General features: G+C 33.6%; 1 protein-coding gene across 2 annotated transcripts; it reads right to left on the bottom strand.

The window, feature by feature from the left end:
* Window positions 1-344: 344 nt before the first annotated feature.
* LOC107847581 (putative late blight resistance protein homolog R1B-23) lies at window positions 345-8,056 on the bottom strand. Of its 2 annotated transcripts, XR_001667578.2 has the most exons (4): window positions 5,354-7,982; window positions 4,180-5,249; window positions 1,002-2,690; window positions 345-472 (listed from the first exon to the last, which is right to left on the bottom strand). XR_001667578.2 is itself a non-coding variant. In XM_016691924.2 (3 exons), the coding sequence occupies exons 1-3, from the start codon at window positions 7,861-7,863 to the stop codon at window positions 1,117-1,119; spliced, it is 5,154 nt and encodes a 1,717-aa protein (XP_016547410.1). In that variant the 5' UTR covers window positions 7,864-8,056; the 3' UTR covers window positions 740-1,116. The 2 variants fall into 2 exon arrangements, 1 of the variants encoding a protein (XP_016547410.1); XM_016691924.2 differs by lacking the exon at window positions 345-472 and having other exon boundaries at window positions 740-2,690; window positions 5,354-8,056.
* Window positions 8,057-12,815: the final 4,759 nt, after the last annotated feature.

Here is a 12,815-nt window from a genome sequence, read left to right as displayed (position 1 = left end):
TACATGAAGAGAATATGTAGACAATATTATGGCCTCTCTCTGTTCTGGTGTAAATAGGTTGCTTCCTAGTTAAATACTTGCATTGAGAGATTCGATTTAGGGCCGTTTGGACATAATTTCAAATTATTGATTTGAAATCAGTTTGATTTGTAGTTGAATTTGTGTTTGAACATTATTATATTATCACTATTAAAATTTACTCAATTCTGATATAATTTTACTAAATGAGTAGCATGTGGACCCACCCTATGTCAAGAGATGTCATTCGACACTGCTCCCTTTAATTGTTTTTGTAATTTATATACATAAATCTGGAAAACACAGAATATGACTATTACGAATAATAATGCCATAGCTTTATTTAATAAGCTTCCTTGAATAACAAATTTGCTTCCTTGGCTGGTGTCTCTGATGCCTAGTAGAAAATAGAGTAATGTTGCCCAACTTTTGGAATTTTCTGGTAAATTCTTTCCTGTGTCATAAAAAATAAATGATGTTAGAACTCCTTGAACCTCCAACCTCCAATTCCTATTCAAATTAGGATAAAATAAATCAGGTTGAATTATAATTCGATTATATGTAGGATTGAAGGAATAAAACTACTTGTCCAAAAGGAAACTGGACACAATAATGAGTTTCGATTTATGTTTTATTTGTACGTTTTAAAATAGTTTTTATTAATATAATATTGTTACATCAATTATTTATTTTTTTAAATATCCTGCATGCTCACTGCAAATGAGCAAATCATAGTTATGAATAAAATAACACAATATATAACGAGTCATATTAATAAATCACATATATCCCCGAACTTCGAATAAAGGTGCTATGATACACTCACAGAACTCACAGAACCCCTGAACTCAATTTTATTGTATTTTTGTCACTTTTTTTTTTTTAGGTAACTGAAATTCCATACACTGACAATGTTAATAAGAACAAAAGTAGCTAGAACTCCTAGCGAATTAAAAAAAAAAAAAAAAAGAGTTGGTAGGCACCTCTGACCAAGCAGGGTGAAATTTGCTAACAGACATGCAGTAAACTGAGCTGGTATACCAATTATATACTAGCACGAGCTTTTCTGGAAAACATCAATAGCCTTCAACAAGCTCCTTATTTCAGAGACTTCAAAGGACTCGAAGGCTCTGCTCGAAGCTGAGCAAGAAAAGCAGCACAGAGATCCAAGAAGAGGAACTGTGAACCCTGAAGCCACTGAAGGTCAATCAGGTACTTTCCCTCCCTAGTTTTGTAAAGCTGAACTTCAAACTTGACCACATTTATTAATTTAGTGGCATCATCATTCTCAACGATGGCTGAATCGTCTCCAAAGAACCGACTCCCGTGCATGGAATTAATACCCATGCCTTCATGATGACCGGGTATGCTAGGAACCCAGCGACATTTCATGTTATACGGACCAATCTTTTTCCAACATGCATTCAGTTCTTGCAGAGCTTTCAGAACTTCAGTCATTATTTCACGTGGATGCGCGCCAGACTGGAGGCCAAGAGCCCATTTTCTTCCAACGGGAAACTGCCTAGCACCAGCTTGCTGATAATCCATTATTCCAGGGAGGCATTTCCCAACAGGAGAAGCAACGGTTTCATTTGAATTGATCCGGTTGTATTCCATGGACTCCTGAAATTCAGCTCCAAGATAGCCAGTGGAAACACGGTGGTGATTGTCAAGTAGCAAATAGTAGGCAACAGTGCCCTCATTTTGAACTCTATTGCGAAGAGATTCAGTAAGGTTGTTCCTGTCAAATCCCATCTTAACCACCTCCTGAAGAATCTCTTCATCGATCTTCTTTGCTTGTTGCATTGTATCTGGTGGAGGCACGGCCAAATAACGTGGCAAATGAGCCTGGAACCAAGGGTGCAGGCGAATCTCAGGAATAGTTATTCGCTTCATTGGATCGACTATAAGCATCCTTGGAATCAAATCCCTTGCACCAGCTGATAAATCGTTGGGTAAAGCATATATTGCGCCCTTTATTTTCTTAAAAAGATTGGGAATGTTTTCATCATCAAATGGAAGGGTGCCACAGAGAAGAGCATAAAGAATAACGCCACAGCTCCATACATCTACCTCAGGGCCAGCATACAATTTACCTGATATAACCTCTGGGGCAGCATAGTTTGGACTTCCACAGCTTGTCTTAAGAAAATGACCATCGCGCATGATATTGCCCAAACCAAAATCTGCTATCTTCAAATTCCATTTGGAATCCAGGAGGAGGTTTTCAGGCCTAAGGTCTCTATGAACCACCATGTTTCTATGACAGTACTCCACACCAGATATTATCTGCTGAAAAAAATTACGAGCTTCATCCTCCTGCAATCTGCCCTTCTCGACAATGTAATCAAACAGCTCGCCAGATTTCGCATACTCCATCACGACATATATAGCTGATGGTCTCTCTATGACCTCATAAAGCCGTATAATATGAGGATGCATTAACAATCTCAATAGTTTGATTTCTCTTCGGATTTTTTCTTCCATGTTCCTGATTTTTTTACGATTAAGAATCTTGACAACAACTTTGTGCCCAGTTAAGTTATGTACAGCTATTTTAACTTTGCCAAACAATCCAATGCCAAGAGTTTTCCCGAGTTTATATTTCCGCAAAAATGAGTCCATGCTGCTGGTGCCTTGGACTGTTGACCCATCCATTTTCCAGTGGCCTCCTGGATTACAGGGGAAGAAGTTAGGACAGTTAAGGAGGGGTAAGGATGGCTGCAGAAGAGCAAGAACGGAGTTCACTGATTTTCGATTCCGTTAATACTTTATCACCCTTTTGTGCTGCTGTGGCACCTTATTACATAAAATGGGGCCCACGTCAAAGGTGTCACGTCAGCTAAAAAGGATGACAAAAATACTCTCGAATTTAGTGCAGGAGGTAACAGGACTCCTGTAAAGTTGGAGTGTGTCGTAACAAATTTGGTCATAGTTCAAGGGAGTACTTAATGCTTTACTCATCCTTTTATAAATAAATGTTTCCAATTACAAAAACTCATGGGTCGAAGCGAAAGGAGCTCAACCAAATATACATAATTTTAATATAATGCTCCCACATGATAAGAACAATCTTTTCATGAAACTTTTTTGATTTTTACTTTTACAAATAATGAGTCTTTGTTTGCAAATATAAGAGTAAAGCATCTAGTACTTCTGAACTAGACCAAATTTGCAACACACCAACATTACGGGGGTTTTCTTACCCCAAATTAAATTTAGCATATTTTTGTCAATTTTTTTAGCGGGCGTGGTATCTTTGATGTGGATCCCATTTTATGTAATAAAGATGCTACGTCAGCACAAAAGGGTGACAAAAATTCGTTAAAAGTGATTCCAGGGAACAATAGAACCCCTAAAGTTGGAGTTTGTCATAGCAACTTTGGCAATAGTTCTAGATGCGTAAATTCACCACACTGCCTGCTTAATATTTTAAAATTTATTGCTATTTTTTAAAAACTTTCATGGCACTAATTTCAAATATATAGTACAGTTATACTACTACTTCGAAATAGGCATAATACATAAACATGCTGGTTAATTTGCCTCAAATTATGACCTTCAATTTTGGGTGCGCACAAGTAGACACTTATATAAAATTGAACAAGTAAACACACACGTCCTATCTGACATGATACACGTAGAACACCATATAGGACAAGAATTGGCCATGTAGGACGCCACATAAGTCATGTGTCTACTTGTTCGACTTTATACAAGTTTAAGCGTCTACTTGTGCATACCAAAATTGGAGGTCATGGATGTGATCTAAGGCCAAGTTAAAAGGGCAAGTTAAGGTGTGTTTATATTATTTACCAAACAAATTTCAAATATCATACCATATGAAAAAGGATTTTTTTTTTTTCTTTAGCATATGTAAAAGAATAAACTATGATAAAGTTTCACATTATATAGAAATGAAGAAAAGTATAAACCCATCTTTTTACTATCCCTCAAAAACCCATAGTTCTTTGTTTTTACACATTCATCATTAACTTGGGCATGTTTATGTATATAATGTATTGTGCGTTGAAAGTATTTGTCCAAAAAATGGAAAAATAGAGCTCCAAACAATTTGTTTACTAGTTCTAATAAACAAAAATGGAATTAAAGGTGTGTAAACGAGACTTGACATGTAATTGCATTTTCTCAGTAGCGTACCTGATACATCGGCAGCCCCAAATTCTTCCGGAAATTGTTTGATTTTTGTGGCTGATCGCTCAACAGATTCATTGCATGACTTTACCTTGATGGACTTTAGAGTATCAATGTTTTGAAAAGAAGAAGGAACCTCCTTAAGATATGGGCATTCGCGCAAAACCAAATGTTCAAGTCCAGGAAAGGCGTAATCTGAAGTTTTCCATTCTTCGAAAAATTCACACTTTACTAGCTTCAAGACCTTGAGTTTAAAGAACTCGCCATCTCCTACTTCCCATTTGTCATTGTCAAAGAAAATTGATACCAGTTTCAGCACGTGAAGGTTGGGAAGCCTTGAAATGTTGGATTCGTGACAACTGCCCAGGAAAAAGTTGGATAGTGTCAAATTTCTGAGACTTGGTGGAAAGTTGTATGGACCAACTACCGTTGAATCTGCTGCCAAATGAATCTCGAGTGTCTTAAGCCGTGTTAGGAAACCCAATTTAGGGAAATATTCTTGTCTAAAATCCACAAATGAGCATATTAGTTCCTGAATATTTGGTGTTTTTCGCGATAGCAATTCCACATCATTTGCACATGACAAATATGGAGAAGAAAGTACTTCCAACTTCTCAAGTAATCCTTCCACACCATTTAAAGTGAAACAGCTGTTATCGATGCACAAATGTCTCAATTTAACCATCTTCCAAATTGTAACGGGTAGTTTCAACTTTCCTTTTGTTGGCTTGAGTATCAACGTTTCAAGGTTCCAAAGATTGGATATGAGCGATGTCATTGAATCATGAGCAGTTTGCGCAGAAAAATATCTCAAGTAAACTAGCACAGTTGGGAAAGAACAGATAACAATGGACTCCAAATCCAACACTTTAAGAAACTTGAAGTTGTGAAAAAGTTGTGAAACTTGGCGACTAGAAACGTCTATTCTTTTGTCTTCTCTGTAAAGTACAGAGTCAACAGGTGTGCAAGACGAACTCCATTTTACAAGATTCTCCTCTTTACAATAGAAGACCAGACGACGTTGTGCAAGCTGCTTCTGAGAGGATATACCTGATGAATACTTGTCGTTTCCATCCCTGTGTATGTTTGAATTATTATAATATATCATACATTCATTTTCAAGTATAACTTGAATACTTGATTGATTGAACAAATAAAGCATAACTAATTAATGTATTACCGTTTTATCCATAGTAGAAAGTGCTCTTCCTCTGCTTTTCTCTTGCAGAAATCAAGCAATAGACCATGAATACGACATGATTTGACCTTACCATCAGAACTCTTCTTAGCATTCATCACTAGGTTTCTAGAAATAAGATCCTCCAAGTAAGCTTTTGCAATGTTCTGCAAACTTTCGCCTTCGAGATCCTTTACAAATCCTTCTCCAGTCCACAACCATGTTAACTTTGAAACATTGATTTCCTCGTCCTCTAAAAATGTTCCAAAATATAGGATGCAAGGCTTCAGATGATAGGGCAAATGCTTATAACTTTGTTCAATTATAGCCTTTGTCTCACTGCCAATGTAGGAACCTAAACCCTTAGCCACTTGACTCCAACATTCTTCTGTCTTCTTGATCTTTGAGAGAACACCAGCTACTGAAACAACCGACAGAGGCAGACCTTCACACTTTCTGGCTATTTTTTGTCCAACATTTTCAAGGAGAGGAGAACAACTTTCCTTGCCAAACACTTTTATTTTTAGTAGGTCCCAACTTTCTTCATAGGTCAAGAAGCGAAGACGAAGAGGTTCACTAACTAATTTAGCATAGTTGGCAACAACATGATTTCTCGTTGTAAGAAGAATTCTACTTCCATTATTGTTATCAGGGAAGTTATGTTTTAAATCACCCCACACCCTCTGATCCCATACGTCATCAAGGAATATAAGATATCTTCGGGAGTGCAAACTTCTGTAAATGATATCTTCTAATTCATCAGTCTCTTTACTATGAAGAGAGGTCTCATCAATATGTAGCATCGCCAGAAGAGACAGTAAAGAGTCCCTCTTCGAATATGCTGGAGAAACATGGCATTGTGCACGAATATCAAAGTGCGAGACAACTAACTTGTCAAAATAGAGTCTTTTGGCCAAAGTTGTCTTTCCCGCTCCAGGCATACCAACAATTGGGATAATGTCCAGTTCTCTGGATCGCCCTGTTAGTTGGTTTCTTAGGGTTTCGATCTCATCCCCAAAGCCTACAATGTTTTCATTGATCGCCGATGTTTTTGACAATTTTGATGACTTACAGGAAGTGTCAGCAGCAACGGTATAAGGTGACACTCCAACCTCAACCATTTCCTTTAGTTGTATCTCTGATGCCTGTGCTCTAATGTCCTTTATGATGTCCACGAGCCAAAGCTCGAGACACCATTCAGGAACTTTCTTGATCACACACGCATCAACAATATATTCTACCTCGTATGATTTACTAATCAGTAGTGCCACAGAATGCTGAAGTTCATTACTGTATTGCTGTTCTGCAACAGACCTCAGAAAAGGTTGCAAGCCCTCCAGTTCAGTTTGAATCATTTGAAGTTGAGTCTTGAAGAAAGCAAGTGAATCTGGATAACGGTCTTGGAACTCCTTCAGATTGTTTAAGACAAAGTCAACATAGCCTAGTCCATGAATCCTTGGCAAATTAGACTGGAACTCCTTCCGGATGATGTGGTAGATCAATATCTTGATGTGCTGAATGGTACCTGGCAAATCGATAGTCACTTTCCCTAATGTCACATCGTCACATAACGAGTAAACAAGAAGTCCAGAATCAATCAACACAGAATCAATATCTTGAAGGTGAAATTCCAGATCTTGTATGGACAGATTGGCAACTAAGAGGTTCAGCATCTCCTGAAGGGCTGCTATTTGATGAGTATTGGGATTACTAATCGGTAGTGTCTTCAAGTTGTATTGAAGAGTCTCCACAAAACCAGCTACATGCTCAATTTGGATAATCGGATGCCATTCAAATCGTAGAGCTAGCAGCACATCAATATAAATCTTATGGGTGCTTGGATCAGTGGGCTTAATCTTCATCTGCAGAAGATTAAAAGGCAGATAATTCATTTCTTGATTTTCACCAGTACCATTACTTGGGAGATACAACCAGGCAACCATTCCTGCGTAGCTGACCACCTCTAAAAAATGCGTGAAGAAATCAGTATATTTGCTTTCTGAAACAAAGCACACAAAATTTCTCAGTAACTTCAACTCCTTAAAAACATCGGCAATTTCTTTGTTGGGCTCAGGAACAAAAAGTAGTGAACTAGAACAATAAACCTTCAGTAAATCACCTAGATTCACCACAACAGTATCAATCAAATCAATTACAGATTTTGGGCTAACAACAGCAATACCATCCTTGTTGACTTTTGGATATAAGTAATGAGATTTGATTTCCAACTTAGCCATCTGAGTCTTGACTTGCAACTGATTCGTAGCACGATCAACGTCCTCCATCACGCTGATCTCTCCGAGGTCAGCGGCAGAATCTTGAAACAGAGTTTGAACTTTGTGTATGACATCAAACATGTATGATAAATCTATGAAGCTCTGCAAGCTGAGGAAGAAACCAAGAAATGTGAACTCCCTTTTAAGGAACTTGATTCGATCCTCTGAAGTCTCAGAGATATCTAAACCCCATTGATCTTCAATCTGCTGCAGAGCTTCAACTATAGGGTAGTTCATTGAAGTGGAAGGGTCAGGTGAAAAAGAATCAAGGGGCTAATCATTGATACAACAATAAAAATAATGCGTAAGCAAAAACCCAAATTTGAGACTAATTGACGTTAATTAGTGAATTATGATATCAATAGAATTAAGAACTTAGACAGATGATCTACACCCTTATTTTAAAGAAATTAAAGATAATAATTAGTACAAAACTAATTATCTTCTTTAATTAACTTTAATAGGAACCAAAATAATTAATCTTTACCTCTTGGAGAATTTTTTAGTAGTCACACATGTAAACAAGCTCTCAATTAATAATAATATTATCTTCTTAAAAATAATAAAATTCATCCCTATAAATAAAAAAAATACATCTCAAATAGCATAGAATTCGAATATATCTTTATCAAATCTAATTAACACTAGTAATCTATTATTATGAAAATAATAAATAAAATTCTACTAGAATGAGGAAAGCCTATAAAAATAATATTAAAAATTCTCCCCAGCGAAAATGCGAAAATAAGGGAAAGCTTCTAAATTTACTCACAATCCACATGGGTTCAATCTTCTTCCTTTTGGGCTTGAATTTAAATCATGAAATATGTGTAGCACTTTGTCCATTTTTCTTCATAATTCTTGAACTCATTCTTGAACTCTTCTTCCATCATAAACATCTTCTTAATTTCATTGAATTCTGTCAATATTAATGCCCGGATGCTATCAGCTAAGCTTCAAATGAGACACTTTATTAATTAAGATAAGGTATGTTAAGGCATGTTCCGTCTCTTTAGTACTCTGTTGTTTTTATTGAGGACTAGGTCTGTGCCAATATAAGTTATCTTTTAATTTTAATTTATGCGACATAAATAAAATTTGGATAATTAAATATTATAATAATTTAAATTTTTAATTATTATGATTTAGAATACTTTTTCTTTTATTCAATTTGAGTGAGAATCGATATGATTTTGAGAGTTAGCCAAATATTTATATTTTTTAAGTTATTAATTATGTAATTTCTAATGTTTTACATAATTTTTTAATTAGATATGAATATTCTCTTTGTCTCAATTTATACGACACAGATAAAATTTTGACAGTCAAATTTTTTTTTATATAATATTTTATATTAAGTTCTTAATTATTGTGATGTACAATACATTTTATCTCATTTTCAAATAATATATGTTACTTTATGTCTTCCTTTGTTCCATCTCAATATATGTGTACTAATATACTTCTGATAGTCAACTAAATCTTTTATTTTGACACATCATTTTGTCTATTGTATTTTTTTCTATGAAATATTATTAATTTTTAATGTTTAAATGACCATAATAATTAATTATGAGTGATATGATAAAATCACAATTGAAGCTGCAAAGCAGCTATGTTAAATGACTTATAATAATTAATTAGAAGTTATATAATAAAATTACTATATAAAATTACTTTTGAAAAAAAATCTCAGTGGACCTCACATAAGATGTCAAGTTAATTTAAAACATAAAGATTTAGTTTATCATCTTATGTCTATTTTATTTTTTATTAAATATTATTAATTTTTTAGTACTTAGATGACTTATAATAGTTATAGGAGTGATATAGTAAAATTATCGTTGAAGTAGCTGAAGCAGACATGCCAGAAATGTCTATTTTGCTTCTTTTTATTAAATATTATTAATTTTTAATACGTAAATGACTTATAATAATTAATTAGGGGTAACACAATAAAATCATGATCGAAACAGCTAAAGCAGGCAGCACAAGTAGACATGTCGGCCAGCACGGGCCCAATATATGTTACTTGATCTTTAAATTTTGTGATACAGATGAATATTTTAGAGTCAATTAATTTATTTTACCGTAATTTTATAAATTTTAGAATGCATTTAAAGTTGTTTGTTATTATAATTTATACGATTTTTTACGTAATTTTCAAATATATAATATTGAAAATGCATTATTTCCCTCTATAAAATTTATGTGACACAGATTAAATTTTGAGAGTTAACCAGTTTTTTCTTTAATTATAATTTCTTAACAAAATATTTTAACTTGTTAATTATTACAATCCATCATACTTTTTACGTATATATAAACTATTAAAAATTTCTTTTTAATAATTTATTACTTATCTGAATTTCTTTTTTAAAATATCAAAAAGATTATAATAAAGATGAGAGCAATTGATGAAATTATACTCCCTAAAGATGACAGCAATTTATTTAACCGGTTGCATAAACATTTAATGCCATGAGAAAAAATTTATAGTACTTTTCATATAATTTTTAAATGTCTAAGTTTTAATATTTGAAATATTAAATTCAATTTTAAAAAGAGGCAAAATAAATATTTACATTTTTATCATAGAAGCAACGGTCAAAAGCAATTTCAACCCCATCTCCAACTCTAAAATTTTCAAATAACGTAAATTTCTTTTATTTTCATGGCCAAAATGCCTACTTAAATACTCAACTTTAACTCAACAATTCTAATTCCAAATAAATATTTATGATAAAATTTTATGTTCTTTTTAATTTCTTTGTTTGTACGTGTTATTTAGATACTCAAATTATGACCTGTTCTGCTTAAATACTTAAAAATGTGATAAAACATTCCTGTCAGACACTTTTTATACTAAATTTTTGAATTCATTTTGCACATATTTTCAAGTGTACATTATGTAAATAAACCTTAGTGGCATCCTAATTAAGGTTGATGTATATAATTAAAGAAGAAGATATATTTATTATGATTAATTTAATTATCTAATAAAAAATTAGAATATGCACACATTTTTTTTGAGTAGTGTCTCGTGGAAACATTTTATCATGTATCTAAATGCTCGATTAAATAAATCATTGTTTAGTTATATCAATGAAATCTACTGAAAAATTTACGAAACTCTGTATGTATTAATCTTTAATTTTTTTTTTGGATTATTACAAATAAAGAAAAAATTAAATACAATATTACAAAATTACTTTAAAAATCTAAATTAACTTTGCTAATAAATTTGATAAGTTAACCAAACCTAAATTCAATTTCTGTCATTGTTAAGTTGTTGATAGCAATACAATTAAATAATATTTAGATAAACAAATAATGGATAATAAAAGTTAAAGAGTTATTATTGTTGAAAATTACAAAGGGAAGAGATGCATAACGTAAGCTAATTGTGAGGGTGGTAAAAATTATATTAAAGACAAAAACTTAAAGAGAAAAAGACATCATTTCCTCCGAATTTGTCCGCTCAATTTACTTTAACACTTAAATTAAACTTCTGTTTATTTAACCCCTTAACATCTTTAAAGTGAAGTAACTTCACCCCTCAAAACTGAATATCACTCTCACAATAGAGAGTGTGTTACACACGTGTCATGTCAGTGCCAAATCAGTGCCAGCTCATTGCCACGTAAGAAATTAGATTTTTTTTTAAATAATCCCACACACATACTATTTTTATGTATTTTTGTTTTAAAAAGCAAAATATATATATTTACTATTTATATATATATATATAATATATATATATATTAGATAATATATTTATATATATATGTATATATGTATATAAAATATATATATATATATATGTACTATTTAAATTTATATATATAAAAATATTAAATATATATACAACAACAACAAACCTAGTGTATTCCCACCTATTGGAGTTTGGGGAGGGTAGAATGTACGCAGTCCATACCACTACCTCTAAAGAAGTAGAGAGGTTGTTTCCGATAAACCCCCGGCTCAAGACAAAGGACAATATACAAAAACATCAAAAGCATGAAACATGATAAAACTAACATAGGTACAACATTCACAAAAATATTGTACATTACCAAACAAAGGACACCAAAGCCCTCCTAACTACTGACTACGATTCATCCACCCCACCTTACCCTTCTATCCTAGTGTTTTTCCTCTAAAACTTCCTATCCAGGGTCATGTCCTCAGTGAGCTGTAACTGCTCCATGTCACGTTTAATCACTTCTCTCCAGTATTTCTGTGGTCTACCCCTACCCCGCTTGAAACCATCCAAGGCCAACCTCTCACACCTACGAACTGGGGCATCCATTCCCCTCCTCATCACATGAACAAACCATCTCAACCTCACTTCCCGTATTTTATCCTCTACCGACACCACTCCCACCTTCTCCCGAATAATCTCATTCCTAACCCTGTCAGCCCTTGTAAATCCACACATCCAACGCAACATCCTCATTTCGCCACCTTCAACTTTTGAATTTGAGAATTCTTAATCGACCAACACCCATTATATATATATATATAAATATATTAAATAAAAATTGCCCCCCACCCTCACCCCATTTTTATTTAAATAATATATATTTTATATAATTATTTTTATGTATTTTTATTTTAAAAATAAAAAATATACATGTACTATTTATATATATATATATATATATGTTAAATAATATATATTTTATATATATACATTAAATACCCCCCCCCCCCCACCTCTTTCTTCATTCCAGCCCCGCCCTCACTCCCAATCCCCAACCCCGCTCTTTCTCTCCTTCCAGCCTCTCCACCCCCCGTTCTTTCTCCCTTTCCACCCCCACCCCACCCCCACTGTTTCTCCTCTTCTAGCCCTCCCCTATTCTTTCTCCCCTTTCCCCCCTCCCGCTCTTTCTCCCTTCCTGCCCTTCCCCTCCCCTCCCCTTCTTTCTTATTCAAACACAAAAATACTTTCATCAAGTTAAAATTAATTTTTTCAAATTGTCTTATTAACAAAAAAATTCAAAAGTAAAAATAAAAAAAAATCGCATTGATGATAAGTGATTCAAAGACAAAATCATCAATTTAATTTAATTTTTATCTAAATGTTGAGGGAGTTGGATTGAAGGTTGAGATGGTGTTCAATGGAGAAAATTTTTTAATAGTATTTTCATGTTTGTTCTTGGGTGGTGTTAATGGAGGAAAATGAA

The sequence above is a fragment of the Capsicum annuum genome, chromosome 11 (assembly GCF_002878395.1).
Source record: "Capsicum annuum cultivar UCD-10X-F1 chromosome 11, UCD10Xv1.1, whole genome shotgun sequence".
In the NCBI taxonomy this organism is placed as follows: domain Eukaryota; kingdom Viridiplantae; phylum Streptophyta; class Magnoliopsida; order Solanales; family Solanaceae; genus Capsicum; species Capsicum annuum.
The sequence above is the reverse complement of the archived record's forward strand: the minus strand, read 5'-3'. Positions and strand labels throughout refer to the sequence as shown.

Excerpts from the sequence above, each read along its gene's own strand:
- LOC107847581 (XM_016691924.2), bottom strand. The coding sequence starts at position 7,863 with ATGAACTACCCTATAGTTGAAGCTCTGCAGCAGATTGAAGATCAATGG. Across the intron at positions 5,250-5,353 it reads TTTCTACTATGGATAAAACG|GGATGGAAACGACAAGTATT; the intron begins GTAATACATTAA and ends AAACATACACAG. Across the intron at positions 2,691-4,179 it reads TGGGGCTGCCGATGTATCAG|GAGGCCACTGGAAAATGGAT; the intron begins GTACGCTACTGA and ends CCTGTAATCCAG.